At 40.6% G+C, this 21578-nt stretch overlaps 1 protein-coding gene across 1 annotated transcript in view; it reads left to right on the forward strand.

Annotated features, from left to right (window-relative positions):
• Nucleotides 1-16501, forward strand: part of SLC2A2 (solute carrier family 2 member 2) — a 40844-nt gene extending 24343 nt beyond the window's left edge. The window contains exons 7-11 of the mRNA XM_063306446.1: nucleotides 1377-1567; nucleotides 2037-2141; nucleotides 7939-8040; nucleotides 10740-10943; nucleotides 13392-16501. Of these exons, the coding sequence (XP_063162516.1) occupies nucleotides 1377-1567; nucleotides 2037-2141; nucleotides 7939-8040; nucleotides 10740-10943; nucleotides 13392-13586 (797 nt within the window). The 3' untranslated portion in view covers nucleotides 13587-16501. The remainder of the gene's footprint in view (nucleotides 1-1376; nucleotides 1568-2036; nucleotides 2142-7938; nucleotides 8041-10739; nucleotides 10944-13391) is intronic.
• Nucleotides 16502-21578: the final 5077 nt, after the last annotated feature.

Below are 21578 nucleotides of genomic sequence, written 5' to 3' on the forward strand. Positions count from 1 at the left end.
GGTGCCAGGAACTAAAGCTAGGGCCTTCTGTGTTTGTTTGTTTGTTTGTTTATTTGTTTATTTGTACAGCCGCCCATCTCAACAAGTGACTCTGGGCAGCTTACAATCATAAAAAATTATAGAACAGTTAAAATAATTTAAAAAAATTAAAAATACAAAATAAATATGCACGGCCACCAAGTAAGCAATGCATGGATGTTAACATAGCCAAGAAATGGGGCCATTAACACGCTCGTATGCAAAGCTTATCTTCAAGTGTTGAGTTCCTTCCCCCCATCCATTATTACTAAGAACGTACAGAAAATATTAAATGTGAGCATCCTACAGCATTCGTTCTCGGCTGGTCTTGCCTCAGACTGATATCCTTATGTTCAGTATATACTGTAGATTAATTGAGGGTAACTGAAGATCTTCCCTTTCCAGGAAGAAGGTAGAAGCTACATAGTCCTCCCTGTTTTTTTTTTAATCTACGGTTACATATGGGGTTGTATAACATCACACATTCTCTCAGAGAATCTCCATAGGGAGAAGCCATGGCACTCTGTTGAAAAATCATCCTTTCATGCCCCATTAAAGAGAAATGATCTGCAGGTAGGCCTTGCTTAGCGACTGACTCAGACAGCAACTGTTTGAAGTTACAATGGTGATGAAAAAGGAGCTTTGTGACCAATGCCCACATTTACGACCTTCATGGCCTCTTTCTCTCTGTCATGTATTCACCATTACAATTTGTTAGTAGGATATCACATTGCCCTGCGCCTGACCCTTTTCCCCCCATTTTTCCCCCCTCGCAGAGTGGAGAGATTGCCTAAACAAGCGCTCTCTCCCTGAGCTGCTTTTGTCTGCAGCGCAGCACGTCCCTAAAACGTGCCAACCACAAGTTAACAAGCTCAGCTCTCTGACCTTAATTAGTCGATCAGTCTCCTCTGGCCAGCTCAGGCTGCTGCCTGACCCTGACAAGACCCTAATCAGTTTCGCACTAAAGGCTTTCATTTGCCTCCTAAGCCACTGGCTGCTCTCTTGTAATCCACTCTTCTCCAACAAATGTAAATAGAAACATCAGTTCTCCTCTTGCTAATTATCCCAGCTGCAGGGTGAGGGCTAAAAGGTTTGCACCTTTACTCGGCTTCCTCAGAGTCATGTTTCCTCACACTCAAGTTTGGGCTCACACGGCTGTTTGGGGTCCTGTCTGTCTGTAAAGCAAAGGAAAGCTGAAGTGAAATCATAAGCACAGTTGTGGTCACGTGGTTTTTCACTTAGCGACTGCTTTGCTTAAAGACCAAGTTGCCGGTCCCAATTGAGGTCACTAAATGAGGACTGCTTGTATTTTCTTGGAGCTCTTTTCCATGAAAAAAGACTTAACATTTCCTTCCTAGGTTTAAAAAGGCTGAGAGGAGAAAACTATGATTCCACCAAAGAAATTGAGGAGATGGAGAAAGAAAAAGAAGAAGCATTGAAAGAAAAATCTGTCTCCATTTGGCAGCTGGTCACCACCGCAACCTACCGCCAGCCATTCCTGGTGGCCATAGGAGTTCATATTGCTCAGCAGCTTTCTGGGATTAATGCTGTGAGTTTATCTGCTGGTGGGTCCTAATACTGAAGATGTTAATTGTCTGCACGCCTACCTGGGTGTGTCATTCAGCTAAGTGGGAGTTCTGGACAATCCAATAACAGAAGAGAATCTCTGTAGCTCAGGGCTGAACTGTGGAGTCCTTGGTGCTCTTTGAGCTTGGTTGTTTGCTTGCAGGCGTTTCATTACCCAACTAGGTAGCATCATCAGCGCTCAATCCAATAACCGATTTCACAGTTGATAATTAAACCTTAAGCATTGGCAAATTGGCTGAAGCCAGCTGCAAGAAGTCAGTGGGACTGCCAATATATTCTGGGAAATATACCCATTATTATAAATACAGCTGCTGGTTGATTTGTGCCATCAGTGTCCTGAAATTTCAAGGAAGTCGGATCCCAGCTTATATACATAGCATGGTGGAAGGACACTGCTGCTTCTAACAGATTGCTTGTCTCTCTTCTATTAGATCTTCTACTACTCTACTGATATTTTTACCAAAGCTCATGTGCGCAAGCCTATTTATGCAACCATAGGAGTGGGCTTTGTGAACACTGTGTTCACTGTTGTTGCTGTAAGTAAATACAGTTTATGTGTAATATGCTTGATGTGGGTCCGCCAAACTGATGGGAGAAGTGGTATTTTGCCCAGCCATAGTTACTGAATATTCTCTTTCTTATTTTTGTAGAATGAATAATGCCATATTCTGCCACTAGGTAGAGCTATAAAAGCTCAACAAAGCCTTTTGTCATAAGAAGAGCCCCACTGGATAAGGCCCTAGTCCGGTGTTTCTCAACCTTGGCAACTTTAAGATGTGTGGACTTCAACTCCCAGAATTCCCCAGCCAGCATCTTAAAGTTGCCAAAATTGAGAAACACTGTCCTAGATCCTTTTAGTCCAGCATTCTGCATCACACAGGGGCCAACTGATGCAGGTGGGAAGCTCACAAGTCTGGACTGAAATAAACTAGCTCCCTTCCACTACCACCCATGATGCCTATGTCTAAAGCATGCTACCTCTGTCTATGCAAGAGTGGCTAACAAGTTGTGACTTGATTTTACCCAAGATAAAATCTGCTACAACTTTTTCCTTCTCCTTTTATAAGTCCAGACTGTAGGAGAGTTATAGACTTGGCTCAACACCAGAAAACTGTCAACAATCTAGAAATGATGAGATCTTCATCCATGGGAATAATGTTGGGCAGGAGATGCTTGTTCATTATACAAAGATGCTATTCTGTGCAATTGAAGCTAGAAGCATAATAGGTTGGCAGATATGGAGTCAGACTTGGTGCCATCTAGGTTAGCCTGTGCTTTCCAGGTCACTTCTTATGAACACCAGGCTGCAGAGGCAGTAACAAGAGAAGTTTTAGTCAAAAACATCTGGAGGATACTCATTTGTCCAATCCTGATCACAATTCTGCAGCTGCTCTTGCGGGTTTTAGACTGTGCTTCATCAACCTTTCTTGGAAATGTTAGGATGCGAGACTACCAAGAGAAGACTGCTTCCTAAGGAACTTAGCATCATTGAAAGGAATGGGACTTGCCTTTCAGGAAACCTGGTTAGGATTCCATGGAAACTAAGAAGAAAGATTCAGTTTTTTAAAAAATTATCTGGAAGGCCTTCAACCTTTTTTCGCGGTCTGAATAATAAACTTTTTTTTTTTTTCTTCTCTTTGGTTAGAAGCCTAGTGTTCTATTAATCTTGGTTCTGGATAGCAGTTTTAAAATTTTGTCTTTCATTTGACATCAGTAGTAAATAAGTTGCCCTGGTTCCAGCCAGTGTTTATTCTTCTCTACAAGCCTTTAAATATTATCTGTGGTTTATCAAAAAATCAATGACTGGTGGTCCACACCAACAGGTAGACATAACCATTTATTTGAACTTTGATTGCTGAAGTAGCAGAAAAGAGCTGCTGCTCAGGATAAAGGTGTGCTGAGGCCAACAACTCAACAGGCAGGACATGAGTGAAGAGGTGACAATATAGGATTACATGCTCCCCATGGGGTGAGACACTGTAAGGACAAGGCTTTTGTGTTTTATTTTCTTAGAATATGAAGGGACACGGGTGACTGAAGGTATTGTTCTCATACTTGATTTGCATCAGCAGAGTTTTGTTTTTTATCTCTCTGCAAGAGAAAATCCACCAGAGGTTAAGATTAAAGTATGGAATTTATAACCACCAGGTGGTTTTAAAAGGGGACTGGACAAATTCACAAAGGACAGGGCTGTCAATTATTACAAAACTTGATGGCTGATTGCTATCTCTGGCATACTGGGCTGTACTGTGATCTTAAAAGGCAAGGTCCCATTCAGAGATCATCTGTTATCGTTAGGATAGTGAAGGAAAACCTTTTCCAAAATTGCTAAAAATGATTTTGCTTTATTTTAAAACAGTTCTAAGCTCTTCTTCATCAGAGTTTTAGTTCAGCTCACAAAAAGCTTGCAAACCATAAAGTGCAAAGCAAAAGAGGTTTGTCAGAGCTGTAAAAATATAAAATAAAATGCCAGCATAAATCCCTCATTAACGTTTAATGGCTTAAATGAATAGAATACGGTATTCTCTGGGCTAGAGAATTCCAGAGATGGGGGCCACACTGTAACAGCAAAGGCCCTGTCCATGGAAGATGGGCTAAAGGAAACACTAAGTGTCCCGAAGGAATACTACTTGTTTTTCTAAAGTGTTTGGGGCATTTATTATTTATTTCTATGGGCCCATGGCATTCACAGGAGGGGAAGGGTTGGCAAATTAGAAGGGTTGACATCTGTCATCACTCAAATGATGTGAATTGTATAACTTGTATCAGTGGCGTTGTGCAATGATGTCATGAAGTACATGTAATCACAGTAGACTCTCAGGTAACCAGAACTCATGCAACCGGCACTCCCAAGCAACCAGGGAAAAAACCAGCACTCTCAAGCAACCAGCAAAAAATCTGTATCTTCTCTGCTGCCATCTAGTGGGTATTGGGGTTTAATAGTAACTCTCAAGCAATGAGAAACATTTGTCCAGCATCTACCAATCCCCATGGGTGCCAGTTAACTGAGAGTCTACTGTATTTTGACATCATCATGGCGAATGCCCTGTATGTACCTTTGAGATTCTCTTTCTTCCTCCTTTTTTCTACCTATAGTATGTTTTCCTCTTTTAGAGTCTGATTTTAAAGCCCCAAACAAAACCCTACCCTGGCATAGTGCAAGACCTCAAAACACTTTATGTACATGATCTCATTCATCCCTGCTACAGTCCTCTGCAGCTCTCCTGGGTAGGCTTTCATGAAGTAGAAAAATGTCGATCAGCCACTTTTCCATGAATTTCCTGCAGTGATGTTGAGACCCCCTCGAGAGTGGAAGACTAGAGGTCTCAAATCTCCACTCCAGAAGCTTTCTGGGTCTTCACAGCTTTGTCCCCTTGACCACCTTGAGACAGCACTGTGACAGGTGTTATTATATGTCCTCCAAGGGACACTGCACCTGTAACTGTTTTAAAATAAACCAAAATAACTTTTAGCAGTTTGCAAAAAAGGCATCCATCCCTAACCTCAATGTTAAAGAAAGACCTGCCCCCCTATGCTGTCTCTCTACTGATTAAGCAGTCAAAATGCAAATGCTGAAACAATTTCTATAGTGCCACCTCCTGACTATGTAGCATTGACTACAGGATTCAGCCCTTCATTGAAACCCTTCCCCACTTTGGGAAATAAATAAAAAAAATATTTTTTTCTTTAAAAAAATGTGTAAAAGAAACCCTACCCTTTTAAACTTTATGTATTACACTATAGATATTCACTGTGGAAGAACATAATTACAGACACGCAAATTAATTAAGAAAGAAAAATTCAAAAGGAAATGCAATAGTCTGAACAGGGCGCAAGGTCTGCTACAAATGAAGAGCCCCTTGCCCCCAATAGCTGAAAAGAGACTGAAGAGGGTTCAAATTATTAGGGATCACAAGTGGATTCTGAAGAGAAAAATATCTTCATGAACATAGCTTGAAACATGAATGAAGGCTGAAGTTAAACACCTAATTCCATAACTTGCATGGAGAGGATAAGAAAAGGAGACTTAGAACAACACAGAAAAGAGAAATCAGATACCTAGTGCAAATTTCTGGCCACACATTTTATTTATTTCTACTGTCCTGAAGAAAAAGGTATTTTATTTCAGTCTTCTGTACTTTTACAACTTCTTGGAGATTTCCAACGTTCATCACAGGCTGTGGGGAATGATGGGAGACCCATCCTTTTTGCAACCTCACTTTGCAGACTTCTTCCTTTATTTTTTTCTTTCTTTTTAAAAAAGATTGATTGATTATGTGCCATCAAGTCATTCTTAACTCCTAGCAACCACACATATTTTCTCCATAATCATCTATCCCTAACCTGGTCTTTCAGGCCTTCCAATGGTACACTTATTGCTGCTGTAATGAGCCCATCTACCTTGCTTCTGGTCATCCTCTTCTTCTCTTCCCTTCCACCTTTCCAAATATTAGAGTCTTTTCCAGAGAGCTAGGTCTTCGCATAATGTGTCTGGTACAATAATTTGAGCCTGATCATTTTTGTCTCAGGTGAGAACTCTGGGTTGATTTGTTCAATGATCCATCAGTTTGTTTTCTTGGCTGTCCATGGTATACTCAGGAGTCTTCTCTAACACCAAAGTTCAAAAGTGTCAATACTCTTCCTATCCTGCTTCTTTAAAGTCCAACTTTTACTTGCATAGAGCATCACAGGGAATACCATGGGTTGCATGATTCTGATCTTTGTAGGTATAGACACATCACAGCATTTGAATATCTTTTCCAACACCTTCATGGCTGCTCTACCAAGTGCTGCTCTATGATGTATTTCTTGACTGCTTGTTCCTTTACTGTTGATGGTTGATCCTAAAAGGCAGAAGCTTCCCACCACTTCAATATCTTCATTGTCAGTTCTAAGGATGGTTGTTCTACCTGTTGTCATTACTTTGATTTTCTTTGTATTTAATTTTAGTCCCATTCTTTCACTGTGCTCTTTGACTTTTAGTACTAGGGCTTACAGATCCTTTGCATCTTTGGCTATCAGGGTGGTGTCATCAGCATAGCACAGGTAATTGCTGTTTCTTCCCCCAATTTTAAAACCACACTCATCTTCTTCCAATCTAGCTTCCATTAATATATATTACACATATAGGTTGAATAAATAAGGGGACAGTATACAGTCTTGTCACCCTCCTTTGCCAACCTGGAACCAGTCTGTTTCACCATGTTGTGTCAGTACTGTGGCTTCCTGACCTGTATATAAGTTTCTCATGAGAACAATGAGAACAATATTTCTGGGATTCCCATTTTTCTGAGCACATGCCACAGCTTGACATGACTGATACAATCAAAGGCCTTTCTATAATCAAGGAAGCACATGGTGACTTCATTTTGGTATTCTTTGGCTTTCTCCATTAGCCAGCGCACATCAGCAACAATCTTTCATATTCCTTGGCCTTTCCTAAAGCCAGTTTGAACATCTGGCATCTCTTTTTCCATGTAGGGCTCTAATATGCATTGGATGATCCTAGGCATTATTTTGCTAGCATGTGAAAATAAGAATATTGTACAATAGTTTGTATGCTCTGTTAAGTCTCCTTTTTTGGTATTGGAACGTAAATTGACTACTTCCAGTCAGTTGGCCACTATGTGGTTCTCCAGATTTGCTGACATAGCTTGGTTAGAACCATGACTGACGCTTCTTCTGGGTTTTTTTTTTTGCCATATTTCAGTGGGTATTCCATCGGTTCCTTTAGTCTTCTGACTTGGTAATGATCAGGGTGCTGATATAACTTCATTTTCTAGTAGTAGAGGTTCTTGTAAGTAAGGAATATCTTCTAAGATATCTTGGATGTTGACATCTCTATTGTGCAGTCTTTCAGTATATTCCTTCCATCTTCCTTGATCTCCTTTGAATTGGTCATTATCTGTCCATTGGCATCCTTTAACATACCAATTCGAGGTTGAAATCTCTTTGAGTTCAGAGATCTTTTGAAAGACTTTCCTTGTTTTTCCATGTCTGTTTCCACCTTCTACATCTATGTATGTGACAAAACAAAAAACAACTATCTCACTCGTGGGGATGTAGATTGTGACTCTTGGCCTACAGTCTAAACTGTAGTCTATTTACACAATTTCTAACAAACCCCAAAGCTCTATGATTTGATAAGGGAGAGGATTTTGCCTCTGCTTATCTGTCTGTGTGCAAAGCCAGTTTTTGTGATGGACCTACTAGATTCTATTTGCAAGAAGCTTTGACAGTCACAATATAGCTTAGCTGCATTGCCAAGTTCAAGTAGATTGCGCAATCAACAAAACTTACCTCTTCTTCCCTCCCCACCCCCTGCACCTTCAGGTTTTCCTGGTGGAGAAAGCAGGGAGACGGTCCCTCTTTATAGCTGGTCTGTTAGGCATGATGCTGTGTACCGCAACAATGACTGTTGGTCTCGTGCTTCAGGTAAGATACCTGTCCCAAGTGTCCAGCTATTAGTTTTGTCAACATCAGCTATGTTTGAATATCTAATCTCTCTAGCAGAATGCTGTTGGTACTTAGTAGTGAGCTACTCTTTTGTGAAGTGTAAATCATGTTGTAGGTAATTTGCAGCTTAGTTTGCACCCAGCACACTCCCAGTCAATTCCTACATCCACATCAGAGCAAGCACCTATGCCGCTTAGTTCAGCTAGCAAGAAAAGCTTGATATTTATTAAACATCAGCAAACAAGAAAACAATTAACTAGTAAAATGGGATAACAGACAGGCAAAGGCAGGGAATAACAGGTAAGAACAGGTAATTTCCATTACCTATATCTATCTATATATCAAAAGGGACAGAACTTTCCAGAGCCACTGGAAACAACACTGTGGGTCATTAGCATGGACAGTCCCAAAGAGGGATTTTGGTGTTCCAGCAGTAACCCTTTTATGTACCTAACAGTAGAGATGGAGACATCAGATTTTTCCCTCTTCTATTCTGCACCATTAAAGAGACATTTTGGTGAATGGGGATGATGTTTCCAATAAATTGCAGGTTTAAGTGTTATATATTTAATCTTTTTCCGTGGGATTGGTAAGGTTTATCTCATGCCGCTGAGTAAAAGACATACGTGATTCTAAGGGTAATGTTGCATTCTGTCAGTAGGTGGGCTACGGCCCTGTTTCTCCTCTCTTGGAAGAGGGTCATCTGTCTCAGTGTTTCTCGACCATTGGTATATGTACCACTGGTGATGCACCGGAGTAATTTGAGTGGGACATGACTCCCTTCTGCAGATCAAGAGGAAACGTGGAAGAGGAGAGCAGAGAAGTGGGAGCCAAAATGTCAGTATCCAGTTGCAACTGCGGATGCAAAGGGAACCGAGGATCACAACGTGTTTCCTAAAACTGGAGCTGCCCCTGAAAAATTAGGAGCCAAAAGTAACATTTTGTGCTAGTTAACACATACTCCTCCCTCTTTTAATATTTGTATGTTTTTTTGATTTGGGGTTAAGGAAAAATTGCTCTTACAATGGCAAACTCTGCTGCAGCCCTGGTGAGTTCTCATTAAATAATAAAGACAATGACCATGACAGTGGCAATGATAATGATAACAAACAGGATTACTGAAACGTTTATGCTCTTAAATTTTATCATAACTGATACAGTAACAGAGTGCCTATCGGTATAATATATTTACTTCTTGGGAAAAAGTGGGCTTTTGGTTTCTATCTGGTGGAACCCGGGCTCTTTGAGAGAATGATCAGTGGAACTTAAGATATAAAAGATTGAGACTTCTTGCTCTGACATGGTATCCAGTGAAAAGAACTCGGTATTAGAGCCCAAAGGAGACTTAAGGAGCCATGCACACAATGGATTCTGAACCAGGTTCATGAGCAGCGGCAGGCTCATGAATATAATTTGAGCACCATCATAAAGGTCTGACGAAAGGAGCAAGTTATAAAGTATCTGGCCAGGTCAACAGAGAAGATATTCTCTAATTTGAACAACAGTGTTCTTCCTTCCTATCCATGTTTGGCCTCATCTAATCTTAACCTATTTATAGATCATCTGGGAGAGCTTATGGGATAAGAAATAGAAGCCGCCACAGGGCTAATCCAGAGAAGAGACATAGTTAATTAACAATGTCAGGGTTTGCACACAAACCATGACAATCAACTATGAGGATGGGGATGGATGTCATGTACAGTGTAAACTGATTATATGAAGAAAAGCAGGAAGCTGTGGCCCTCCTAAAGACACCCTTGAGTCAAGCTCAAATCCTGGAGAGTACATGAACACAACTAGTTACATTTACATTACACAGGATATACACTGCATTAAAAAAAAGAGAGAGGGGTGAGTGGGAGTTATGTAAAACCCTGTACATGGGGGCATGGCATAATGTAACTTCTGTATCTCTCTCCTCTGACTACTTAAGGGAAGGTGGACTGTGTATCTCTCTCTGACAGAGCTTGAACACAAGCATTAAACTTTCTTGGCAAATGGATGGAACTGGTTTGCTACTGCCTTGTTCCAGAATATAATTTGCTTTCTCAGTCTAACCTATAGCCCTGGGATTCCCAAGTGGCTTCCAATCCAAATACCAACCATGCTGACCCTTCTTATCTTCCAAGCCCAGGTAAGGTCAGCTAAATGCTACCATCCCCTGAGGCCTTCTCCAAAAGTCATTGAACCATAGATCCCAGCATCTTTCATCATTGGCCATGGCTGCTCAGACTGCTGTAGTTCTCAGCAACATCTGGAGGGCTTAAGGGTCTTTACCCCCTGAAGTAGCGTTAATATAACCTGCTGTCTTTCATTGAATAAAGTAAATAGGATAGCTAAGTCATGCCATGCAACCTTTGGCATAAAGTCAGCTTTGCATTAATTAATTAATTAATTAATTAATTATTATTTGAATTTATATCACCGCCCACCTCCCCCAATGGGGGACTCATCTACAGGGAATAAAAATATGGTCTACACACATAAAATCCAATACACACAAGCCAAAATCACATTAATTAATTGATGAAACCATGATATTTGACCGTGTGAATAAGGCTTGCACATAGCCACACAGACACATAGGTGATGGGCATCTGAGTTTTTCTGTTCACAGTGATTGAAAGCTGATGCATTGAGGTTGTTGTTAATATGGTTCCATTTGCTTTTGTTTTCAGCCCCAGCATAAGTGGATGAGCTACGTCAGCTTGGCTTCTGTCTTCCTCTTTGTGTCTTTTTTTGAAATTGGGCCAGGACCGATTCCCTGGTTCATTGTTGCAGAGTTATTCAGCCAAGGTCCTCGCCCAGCAGCTGTTTCAATAGCTAGTTTTTCCAACTGGTTCACCAATTTCTGCATTGGAATGTTCTTCCCATACATGGCTGTAAGGAAACGATGACATTTATTCTATAATGCTTTTTTTTTATTGTTGAAACTGTACAGTTGAATGAGGTTGTTTAGGATTTGTCTATTTATTTTTATTTATCATATTTTTATCACCACCCATCTCCCCCACATGGGGACCCTGGGCAGGTCTAGCTTGTAGATAAAATGGTGAGAAGATTATGATTTTAGACTTTACAGTCATGTCAAGGTATGTGTGGATTCCATAATTATTGGTAGAGTATCACGGGACGCGGTGGCGCTGCGGGTTAAACCGCTGAGCTGTCGATCGGAAGGTCGGCGGTTCGAAACCGCACGGCGGGGTGAGCTCCCGTTGCTCGTCCCAGCTCCTGCACACCAAGCAGTTCGAAAACATGCAAATGTGAGTAGATTAATTGGTACCGCTTCGGCGGGAAGGTAACGGCGTTCCGTGAGTCATGCTGGCCACATGACCCGGAAGTGTCCTATGGACAACGCCGGCTCTAAGGCTTTGAAACGGAGATGAGCACCGCCCCCTAGAGTCGGACTCGACTGGACTTTACGTCAAGGGAAACCTTTACCTTTACTATCACAGTTCTGCCAACTAAATTATAATAAGCTAGTAAAAGAAAGCATCATGACTAATGTTAAGAGATGACTTCAGTTTCATCTGTTCATGGTAAACAGATGCTAACAATATTGGATTTTGGGTTAGGAGCAGTATACTATAAGACTGTGACATTGCACAGTGGCATAAACATAGACACTACAACTCCTCAAACCAACACCCACACATGACTGGGAAATGGTATGGATGCTTTAAGGATTTTCGGTCAGATGCTACATTAAAGACACTACCTGCTCTGAAGCAGCTTTTTGCTTCAAATTTGAAGTGCTCAATAGTCCTAGCATTCAAAACATGTGAAAGATAATAAGACTGAATAGCTTGATCCAGACCAGTATTGTCTATGTTGAAGATATAGCAGCTTACCTGAGCCTTGGGTACAGGTCTTTCACATCACCCACCACTGCAACTTTCTACTTTCAAGGCATATATGTGGCCTACAAGTAAGCTGTGGCTCCTTAGTATCATAGAAGGTATAAGTTGGACAGGAAGGAGGTAAGGGTCATAGCTCAGTTAATAACATGCAGGACATCATGTTCAACCCTGATATATCCAGATGAAAGGATTCCATGTAGTGTAGGATGGAAACAACTCTTGTCTGGGAGAACTGCTGCCAGATTCCTATCACAGATTATACCACAGATGTATTGGTATATTGTTTTCTGCTACAGATTAAGGTTACTGTGGTAACAAATGATTTTGGCCAGGTGAAGAGGTTGAATTTAATTGTCTTCTTTTCAGGTGTTAATAGTTGTTAATAGCCTGAAGCGAGGGATGCGGTGGCGCTGCGGGTTAAACCGCTGAGCTGCTGAACTTGCCGATCGGAAGGTCGGCGGTTCGAATCCGTGTGATGGGGTGAGCTCCCGTTGCTAGTCCCAGCTCCTGCCAACCTAGCAGTTCGAAAACATGCAAATGTGAGTAGATTAATAGGTACCGCTTCGGCGGGCAGGTAATGGCGTTCCGTGTAGTCATGCCGGCCACATGACCATGGAACTGTCTACAGACAAACGCCGGCTCTTCGGCTTTGAAACGGAGATGAGCACCGCCCCCTAGAGTTGGACACGACTGGACTTAATGTCAAGCCTGAAGCAAGGGCAGTTTGCTTGGTTTCAGGTTCCTTCTCTTTAGGCATGTAGAGAGTAAGCAGCTCTCTGAGAGCCTGTGAGAATGCAGAAGCCTGTAAATATGTTTTTGTGCTTTCTGTAAATAAATTTATTCTTATAGAAATGCCTGGTGTGTGACATTTCTGATCTCTCCTGGGCCAAATGCTTTCTAGCACTCTGCCAGCAAGATGGACAATGCCCAAACAAAGCTGAAATATATGTGGTAGTGCTTGCAGAATTGTTAACAATGTAAGAATGCAACTATGCAATAACATACATATTATGCAATCTGAACCTATGCAAAACAAGCATATTTACATACAAACATAAATTTTATATACTTTTTCTATTTCTGTTAATCCAGTAGAAAGTGAAAGAGGAGCAGTATTGGCATGCCACAGGTGATTCTTGGTTACTACAAATCCTTTTGGGTTCCCTATTCTCTTCAGAGAATCACCCTCTTTCACATCCATGACTAGTCCCTTGTTTTTATACGTTTTTAATGAACATTGTGATTTTTAAAATGACGATTCTTTTTTTTTTTTTTGCTTAGTAGCAAATTCTGCACTGTATAAATAACTGTGGAAGAAAGAGGGTGAGGATGGGCATTTTTTTCACTTCCACTGTTGTGATTCTTTCTGAAAACTGAGTAATATTGAAGGATGGGTATATTTTGAAATCACAAGCCTTCCTGCAATCAATAATGGTGATGTCTTCTGACTCTGTTTCTCATCCATCACAGGAACTATGTGGCCCCTACGTCTTTCTGATCTTTTCTGGCCTCCTCGCCTTTTTTGTTTTATTCGTTTACTTTAAAGTGCCAGAAACCAAAGGCAAGTCCTTTGAGGAAATTGCAGAAGGGTTCCGCCACCGGAGCAAGAAAGATACTGGGAGACCTACTGAAATGGAGTATCTGGGAGCCAACCAAGAGGCTTAGAGGCATTGCTGCAGGAGGAAGACTTGGAAACAGCATGTTAGAAGCTCTGGAAAAAGCAGGTTTAAAAAATGTAACGTGTGGAAAATTATACTGGTCAGTCAAATCTGTTCTCTGGCTTCTAGTGGATGATTTTGCAGGGCGCTCTCTGGTTTCCTGACTCCCTCAGGAACATACTGAGTTATGGTGTCTTACAAGCTTTATGCAAAAGTGGCAAAGGAAGAAACTTCAGGAGGAGCTATCAATTAATGGGGACCTATAGACCAGGTAATCTGTTGTATTCCCTGGGATACAAGAGTGGTCCTTGAGCAAAAGAGAAGGCACAAAACAGAGGCTGTTCATTCTCCAAAATTTTGTGTGTGTGTATATATATACAGTGTGTGTGTGTGTGTGTGTATACACACACACACACACACACACACACACACACACACACATAAATAAAAATTCCAACAATAAGAAGGTGTTTTGCCAATCAGACAAACCCACTGCATTTATATTGGTTTGCCCCATTTAAGCAGAAATTTCTGTCATTTCCATCGTCTTATTCTTAGGTTGCTCTGGACTTTGAAAAGTGAAATGCCACCAGGTCATATTGCACTTCTGCCGCATCTGATGTCCAATTGCTGCAAGGGTGATAGTAGTTTAGGAGGAGAATACAGAACAAGAAAAGGATTTGGTCAAAAAGTGAAGCTTGTGAAATCAGAGGATGTAGTCAAAGCGGCTGTATTCCTCCTTTTAAAAAAAACCAAACAAAACCTACATTGGAGATTGGCAGGTCTCTCACCAGTCTTCACTTCCTCTGATAGAGAGCCAGTTTGGTCTACTAGTTGAGGTGCTAGGCTAGAAACCAGGAGACTGTGGGTTCTAGTCCTGCCTTAGGCATGAAAGCTGGCTGGGTGACCACTTTCTCTCAGCCCAACTTGGTGCAATGTAGACTAGCCTCCTCGTGGTGCACCCTGGGCAACGTGACTTGTCACGGCTAAATAGTCAACACATCTGGCTGCTGGACCTCACAAGGATTTCCCAGCAAGAAAAAGCAGCATGAACACTGAACCGCTATGCCATACAATTAAAACAACAACTTAGCAATAACCGTAGCAATAACCAAATACAGACAGTCCCTCAGATAGTTAGCATCCTGAATTGTATTCAAAAGCCTATTAGTAACCAATGCAGCTCATGAAGCAGAGGTATTATGTGGGCATACTGTGGCATGCCCGTAACTGCCTTCCAGAGGTACCTGGAAGGCTACTTATTAAAAAGCATTGTGCAGCAGTTCCATGCTTTCCTCCTTAACAATATTTTTTTTCTAAAATGAAAAATGATGGGAGTGGCTGGAAAATACCATCTTGCAGCAGCTGCTGCTGTTCTTTTACAGTTGGAAGTAGCCATTGCCTGGATCTTTTGCAAAATTCTGTGAAAAAGCCAGGGCATGATGGGTCTGCCATGCACCAACATGTTTCTCACATTTCATTTCATGTCACATTTTTTCCTTAGTAAGAATGTTGTGTCAGCTTATCCTGGCACAAGTCCTTCTTCCTCCTTAGCATTCCTCAGGGGAATACTCAGGATCCATTGTCCCTTTCAATAAGCATTGTCCAGGAATGTAGAATATAGATGGTGTGTTGAAAATAAAGGAATGGCTACACAGAGATAAGAACAGCCATGTTTTTGAGCATTGTGAAATGACATCAACATTAAATGGGCTGAATAGGTGTGGCAAATGAAGTCTGGCTTTGGTTAAATAGAATTTAAAAACATGTCCCACCAATATAATTGATATCAGTATCAAAGTGCATTGGAGGATACCCTCCACAGAGGGAGAGTATAGAAGCTTCTCTAATGATCTCACCACATTGGCACTCTCCACAGATTTCCTTGATGCTCAGCAATGTTCCAAATTTATTATGTTAATGATGCGAACATACTTCTACCATGTATCTCCTCACCCTTTTCCTCCACTCTTCTGTTAAAGTGAACCATATCAAGGAGCAAAGCAAAGTTAAGTTCCCTGCACAAGGGTCAAGGTTGGCCCCACAGTTAGACAGCTACATCAGGGGTAGAAACAAGGTGATGGACAACCATTATGGATGTTTCACAAGCTTAAGTTTTCTTGTGATGCCATTGCCTTGGATCCCAATCCTACAACCAAGAGTTCAGAAAACCTTGAGTTAGCTTCTCTATTGGAAAGAATAAAAGGTTTCAGTTTTATTTTTGGCTTAGGCAAGCAAAATGTTTGGGGAGGAAAGAGAACAAGGGTAGGTCCTGTTACTGTCTCTGGACTTTTACTCTGTGCATGCACTAATTTTGAAACTGAACAGATTAAACAAACATTCCTGAATGTTATCTTTAAGCCAATATTAAGTAACACTTTTTTAAAAAGGTTCATTTACACGTATGTTTTATGCCATCTCCCTGTGGAAAATACAATGCTTACCAGCAGATAACACCAACCTAGCAAATATTGCTGTGCAGTGTCTTATCCTGACAGTTTATTATTTTTATAAATAAATAGGTGTTTAAAATTCAGCATAACCAAAGAGTAAAAATCCTCTGCCTACCCAGTCATTATGCCACAGAGGCAATATCCAGCAGAAGTGCTGTCTATGCAATTATGCATTATCTACAGTTTTGATAACAATAGGGAATAAACAATGTTTCCCCTGTGATTTCATGCAATTTTACTGTTTTTATTATTACATTAATATCACCCCAGGTAGAGGACATAGTCCTCTTTTCCCATTAACCACTTTAATCCTCCCAGCAATCCTTTGAAGTAGATTAGGCTGAAGGATTTTGACTGAGCCTGGTCACCAGAGTGATTTTCATGGTTGAGGAAGATATAAACAAGAGTCCTGTAACTTCATCAAACCCTGTTAAAACTTCATCACTCCAAATAAAAATTGGATGGTTTAGTTATGCTTGTTGGGGCTTACAAGAGTTGATTTTCCACCTCTGCCTGTGAAAATTCATAAATATATAAACTCAGAAGCTGTGTTCACACAATATATTTAACCAGATCAGAGAAAGCTATAGCAGATGCAGTCATGCAACATACTAAGCTTGGTTAATGTTAATCATAGGTAAGTTGATTGTGGCTGAGATGTTGGAACCCAGTCCACTGTTTAGCTTCTCATTCAGGGTACTGTGCAAATTCTCAAAATCCTTTAATTTAGTGACCAGTTTAAGCATCTTGGGTGAATACATAGAGTTGGAAGATACTATTTAGGCCTTCTATGTGTTTCTATGCTTGAACACATTCAACAAAGAGGACCCCATAGTAGTGGTACAGAACTAGTTCCATTGTTGAACTGTTCCTTCTATTAAGATCTTTCTTAATGTTCAATAGAAATTGAGGTTAATCTTGTTTTAGGCAATGTGGGATCTTCTAGAAGCACAGGATTACATCTCATCAATTTGCCAGCCACTATGACAAATTATGTGATTTGTACCACTATGTATGGAAATCTCATTTTCAAGTAGTGAGAAATTTCAGGAGCGTCAGAGTCTGGTTTTTTGGAAGGAAGATCCTGGATTATGGTATTTCCATGATACACTTACACATGAAGCCTAAAAAGATGATGATGAAAGTTCATAACATCACTTCCAAGAAGTTGCTGTTTTCCACCAGCTTCCTGGTACCACAAGATTGCCTTCTAAATTGCATCTATCTTGTCTGGCCTTAGAAAGTAAGTAGGATCAAGCCTGATAGTACCTGGAAATCCTAGGCTACAGGCTAGACTGAGAAGTCAAAAACTGATCCAGAAGAAGGCAGTAGTAGCTAGCTCCTGTCACGTTACCATGAAAACTGCATGGTTATACAGTATATGGTTATACATACCTTTACATACACAGACTGCATTTGCCCTCTTCTCTTTACAGTGAAGACACAGGACTAACCTCTGCTCTTCTATGGCCTTTGTGGGGCCACTGAAATACAATCACTACTATTAATTGTTCTTTTGTCAGGTCTTAAGAGTCATTGTCCCAGGGCAATCAACCTGAAAACTATACTGGCAAAAATTAAAGATGCCTACTTGTTAATTTAAGAGGTCAAAACCTTGGAACCTAAAAGGATTAGATGATAATCTCTTGGCCAATCCACAAAAGCATTTTGGAAATTTTAAAAAAGGCAACCACTGACAGCTTTTCAGTCTATCCACAGGCTTTTAATTGATGAACTGGTTAGCCATCTAAGCACCACAGCCCTAAAATAAATACTTTTAAATAATTCAGGCAAATATTTTGCCCCAGAGCATTGTAAGGAAAACCAGAATGGCCTCGTGGTTAGGGATGTGGTTTAACTATGACAAACCTTCAACCTTCATGACTTTTCCTGGGGAGAACGTGGGCCAGTTGTTAATTGTCAGCCTTGTTGACATGCAGCACTGCGGTGAGGATATGATGGGAAAACCACTCAGGCTGCATAAAAGCATAATAAATAAAACTAGGTTGACTTGAAGTGGTGGGGGGAGAACAAGTTCAAAGGAATATATAAACACACACATATTCACTATGTTTGGATTCTGAAAGATCCTACAAAGATTTCTGACATTACTGTGCACACTTTTTACAAAGGCCGATGCTTTACGAAGTAAAAGTCTATGGTATGTTTGCACATGTGGTCAAGGTCATGTTTATGGCACGGTACAACAATTGAAACCTTGGCACATTGTTGCTGTCTCCTCAGTGGAACCCTACCTGTATTCCTGGCAGACAGGCAGTCCAGTCCTTGCTTTTCAGTGTTATATTTTACCAACTTGCTAATCACTGAGGCAGTTCCAATGATCAAACCATGGGTATTAGCTAAATGGTGCTGTACTTTACCTCTGGATGTTCAGACAATGTTCCCGGATTGTGGTCAGCCAATAATGCATTATAATTAATAGACTTTAGGAAAAGCCTCTTGTCAGCATGGCGTTGATGGTGTTTTCCTAAAGTGCCAACATTACTGCTCTTAGGAGGTTGCTCTTGTGTCAGATGAATGCTTGACAATGTGTACTTCCTACTCTTGAAAATAAGCCTGGTGTCCTAATGCAACAAATGTGGGCCATGTGATCCCATTATCATTTTCTGTGCTATTATGAGTTTTTCTGCCTCACTTCACTCTGTTTTTCATTTTTGCTTTCAGCCTGAAACCACTCTTGTGGCAGAACTGAATAGCTGGGGAAAAAGAGATGAATAAATGATCCAGACAGGCTGTGATGATTTGAGGCTGAGTATGCTCATTTCCTTTATAAATTACTATAGGTTGAAAGGGTTGGGTGTTCTGAACTCTTTTTGCTACAGAAAGAAACCTCTCTTCTGATTCAGTTCTTTCTAAAAACTCACCTGAATAGATCTCCCTTCCTTTAGATCTCCAACCACATCAAAATCTAAAGATGTGAAATATTGTTCAGCTAGAACAGGTGCAAAAAAACAAAAAAGGGCAATCAAAATGATCAGAGGATTTGAGAAATTCCCTACAAAGGAAAGTTGTAATATTGAAAGCTTTCTGGATTAGAAAACATTTACTGAGGAATAAGTAATGTGTGCACACTTCAAAAATTATTTGGAAGTAGTGCTTCTGATCTTGTGTGTGTGCCACTTCTCTGCTATTCATTAAAACAGTTTGATTTTTCTTTTAGACTTTTGCACATGCCAGAAAAACGGGTGGCTGCTTTAAGGAACTAACTCTTAAAGCCAGGGGCACCTTTATGAAAGCTCACATTGAAGGCAGGTCCTTCAAAATATGAATAATGTGTTCATCATAGATTGCCCCTTTCAGCAATATAAATATGGCATCCTTCAAGGTGCAGGTTCCAGACCCAACTCCAAAGCAATCCTATACAGAGAACCTTACAGTGGATAATATTACTGGTGAATAGATCACCATTGCTAGTCTATTCCTGCCCAAGAATGGATATAGCAGTTGAGGCAGAGCTGAGAAAAGGCACTCCTTGTTACAAAAAACACATGAGCTTCCACTGATAACCAAGAATCTAAGAGGGACCTCCCAGAACATGCATTTGCTCCACTGGAGGAAGGAGCACCAGAGCAGATTTCCATAACTGGACAACTTTTCAGAAACGTTATTGTAAAGTAGGACGCATGACTACTCTAGAAATGGTTCAGTGAACAGGCAATTATACTAATCTTGTTTTGGGAAATATGCCAGTCTATGTTCCTCTGGCATCTTATTGGCCTTTTTCTCCACAACAGACAGGTTAACTGGATAGGGAGAAACAAGCTCAGATTAAACCTTAAGGAGATGGAGGTATTAATAATCTGTAAACATCTAGGCATTCCAGAAACTTTGGTATCAGTGTTACCTTCAGATAGAATTGTGCTTTCTCTACGAAACAGACGTTCTTGAATTGCGGTTCTCCTGGACTCACAGGTCCTGCTTGAATAGCAGGGGGAAGCCATGGCCAAGGGAGCCTTTGTCCAGCTTATGTTGGACCTGGATGCCTTGGCAACAACTCAGGTCATCATCATCATTCATCTTGACTATTACAAGACATTCTAAGGATAGTCATCTGTAAAGAAGACTTAGAATGCAGCAGCCAGAAAGCCAGAGTATCGTACAGTACCTGCCATTGCCTTCACTGGCTGCTAGTAAGCTTCTGGGCTCTGTTTAAAGTGCTGATTATTACTTTTAAAGCCCTAAATGGTACAGCACTGAGTTATATCAGGAACTGCCTGACCCATAATAATTCAGTTTCACCCTGCAGGAACATCAAGGAGTAGCTCAAGGTCTTAACCATTGCAAGAAGTGCAAGGAACATGCACCAAAATGTGTATCTTTTCCATGGTTGCTACAACACAATGGAACACCCTGCAGCAGAGATAAATCTGGCTCTTTCAATCTTAGCATTCCAAAAAACTCTAAACATTCTCCTTCTTAAGTTGGCATTTAGTTTGAGTTGGTGGTAGCTGAATAACTACTGTTTCCTTATGTTATACAAGTGGTGGAGTTTCCATTTATATATTGCTTATTTTACATTTTCACTGTTAACCATGCAGCATCAATTGATTCGGGCGGTATTTTAAAAAGCCAAAATAGGTGTAAATATATTTAGAAGCAAAGGAAGTGGCTGGGAGATGTACGATCAAGGAGGCATGGCTATTTTTTAAAAAAAGAATGCAAGCCAGGTACAAAGATAAACCCTGCTACAAAAATGTATCTGAATCAGATTAGCATCTGCTCTAGCTCTACATGATACATATCAAATAAGATCAGAAACAGACTCCATGTGCAACAACTCTTCAATAGTATTGAGCTGTGCGACAGAGCAACAAATTATAGATAAAATTTAATTCTTTCAATAACCATACAAATAAACCAAAGTAAACTAAAAGTAGATCCATCCTTGATTTGCAATTCTGTTTGAAGACTTGAATAATTCTTGCTTGGAGTGAACGATGGGACATTTCTTTCTACACTAATAGGAAATGGATTTTAGAACAGATTTTTTCCCTTAGAACCTCTGTGTAATGTGCAGCTGAACAGAAACGCACAATGTGTATAAAGAACAGTCTATAATATTGATCTCCCCACAAAAAATATCCACGCTGTTCATTAAAAAGTAGCACGTTGCAAATGACTGTCAGTATTTCCTGTAAGTAGGGATAATGATAAACTCACCAGATTTTAAATAAAAGCAATAGCACCCTGAGACCTGCTCCCTTTTGGTAGCTGCAGATCCTGGCTCAGTTATGGAGAGGAGAAAGGAAATCAGCATTTTTCCATTGCCAGGACATTAAATTATCCCAACTGGTGTAACTGTAATTGGGATAATCTAATTTTCTGAAAATGGAAAGATGCTGGTTTCCTCCCTCCTCCCCATAACTGAACCAGGGTGAAAAAGATTGGGACACTGATTAGCAAAACCAACTTCCTCCAATCAGTGCTTCCTAGATGGTCTGCATCTCTCATCACCCCCAGCTAGGTTATCTGGAGACGTAGTAGTTCACTATTCCTGACCAGCTCCAGCTTGGGGAAGGCTAAAT

The sequence above is a fragment of the Candoia aspera genome, chromosome 6, assembly GCF_035149785.1.
Source record: "Candoia aspera isolate rCanAsp1 chromosome 6, rCanAsp1.hap2, whole genome shotgun sequence".
Taxonomy (NCBI): domain Eukaryota; kingdom Metazoa; phylum Chordata; class Lepidosauria; order Squamata; family Boidae; genus Candoia; species Candoia aspera.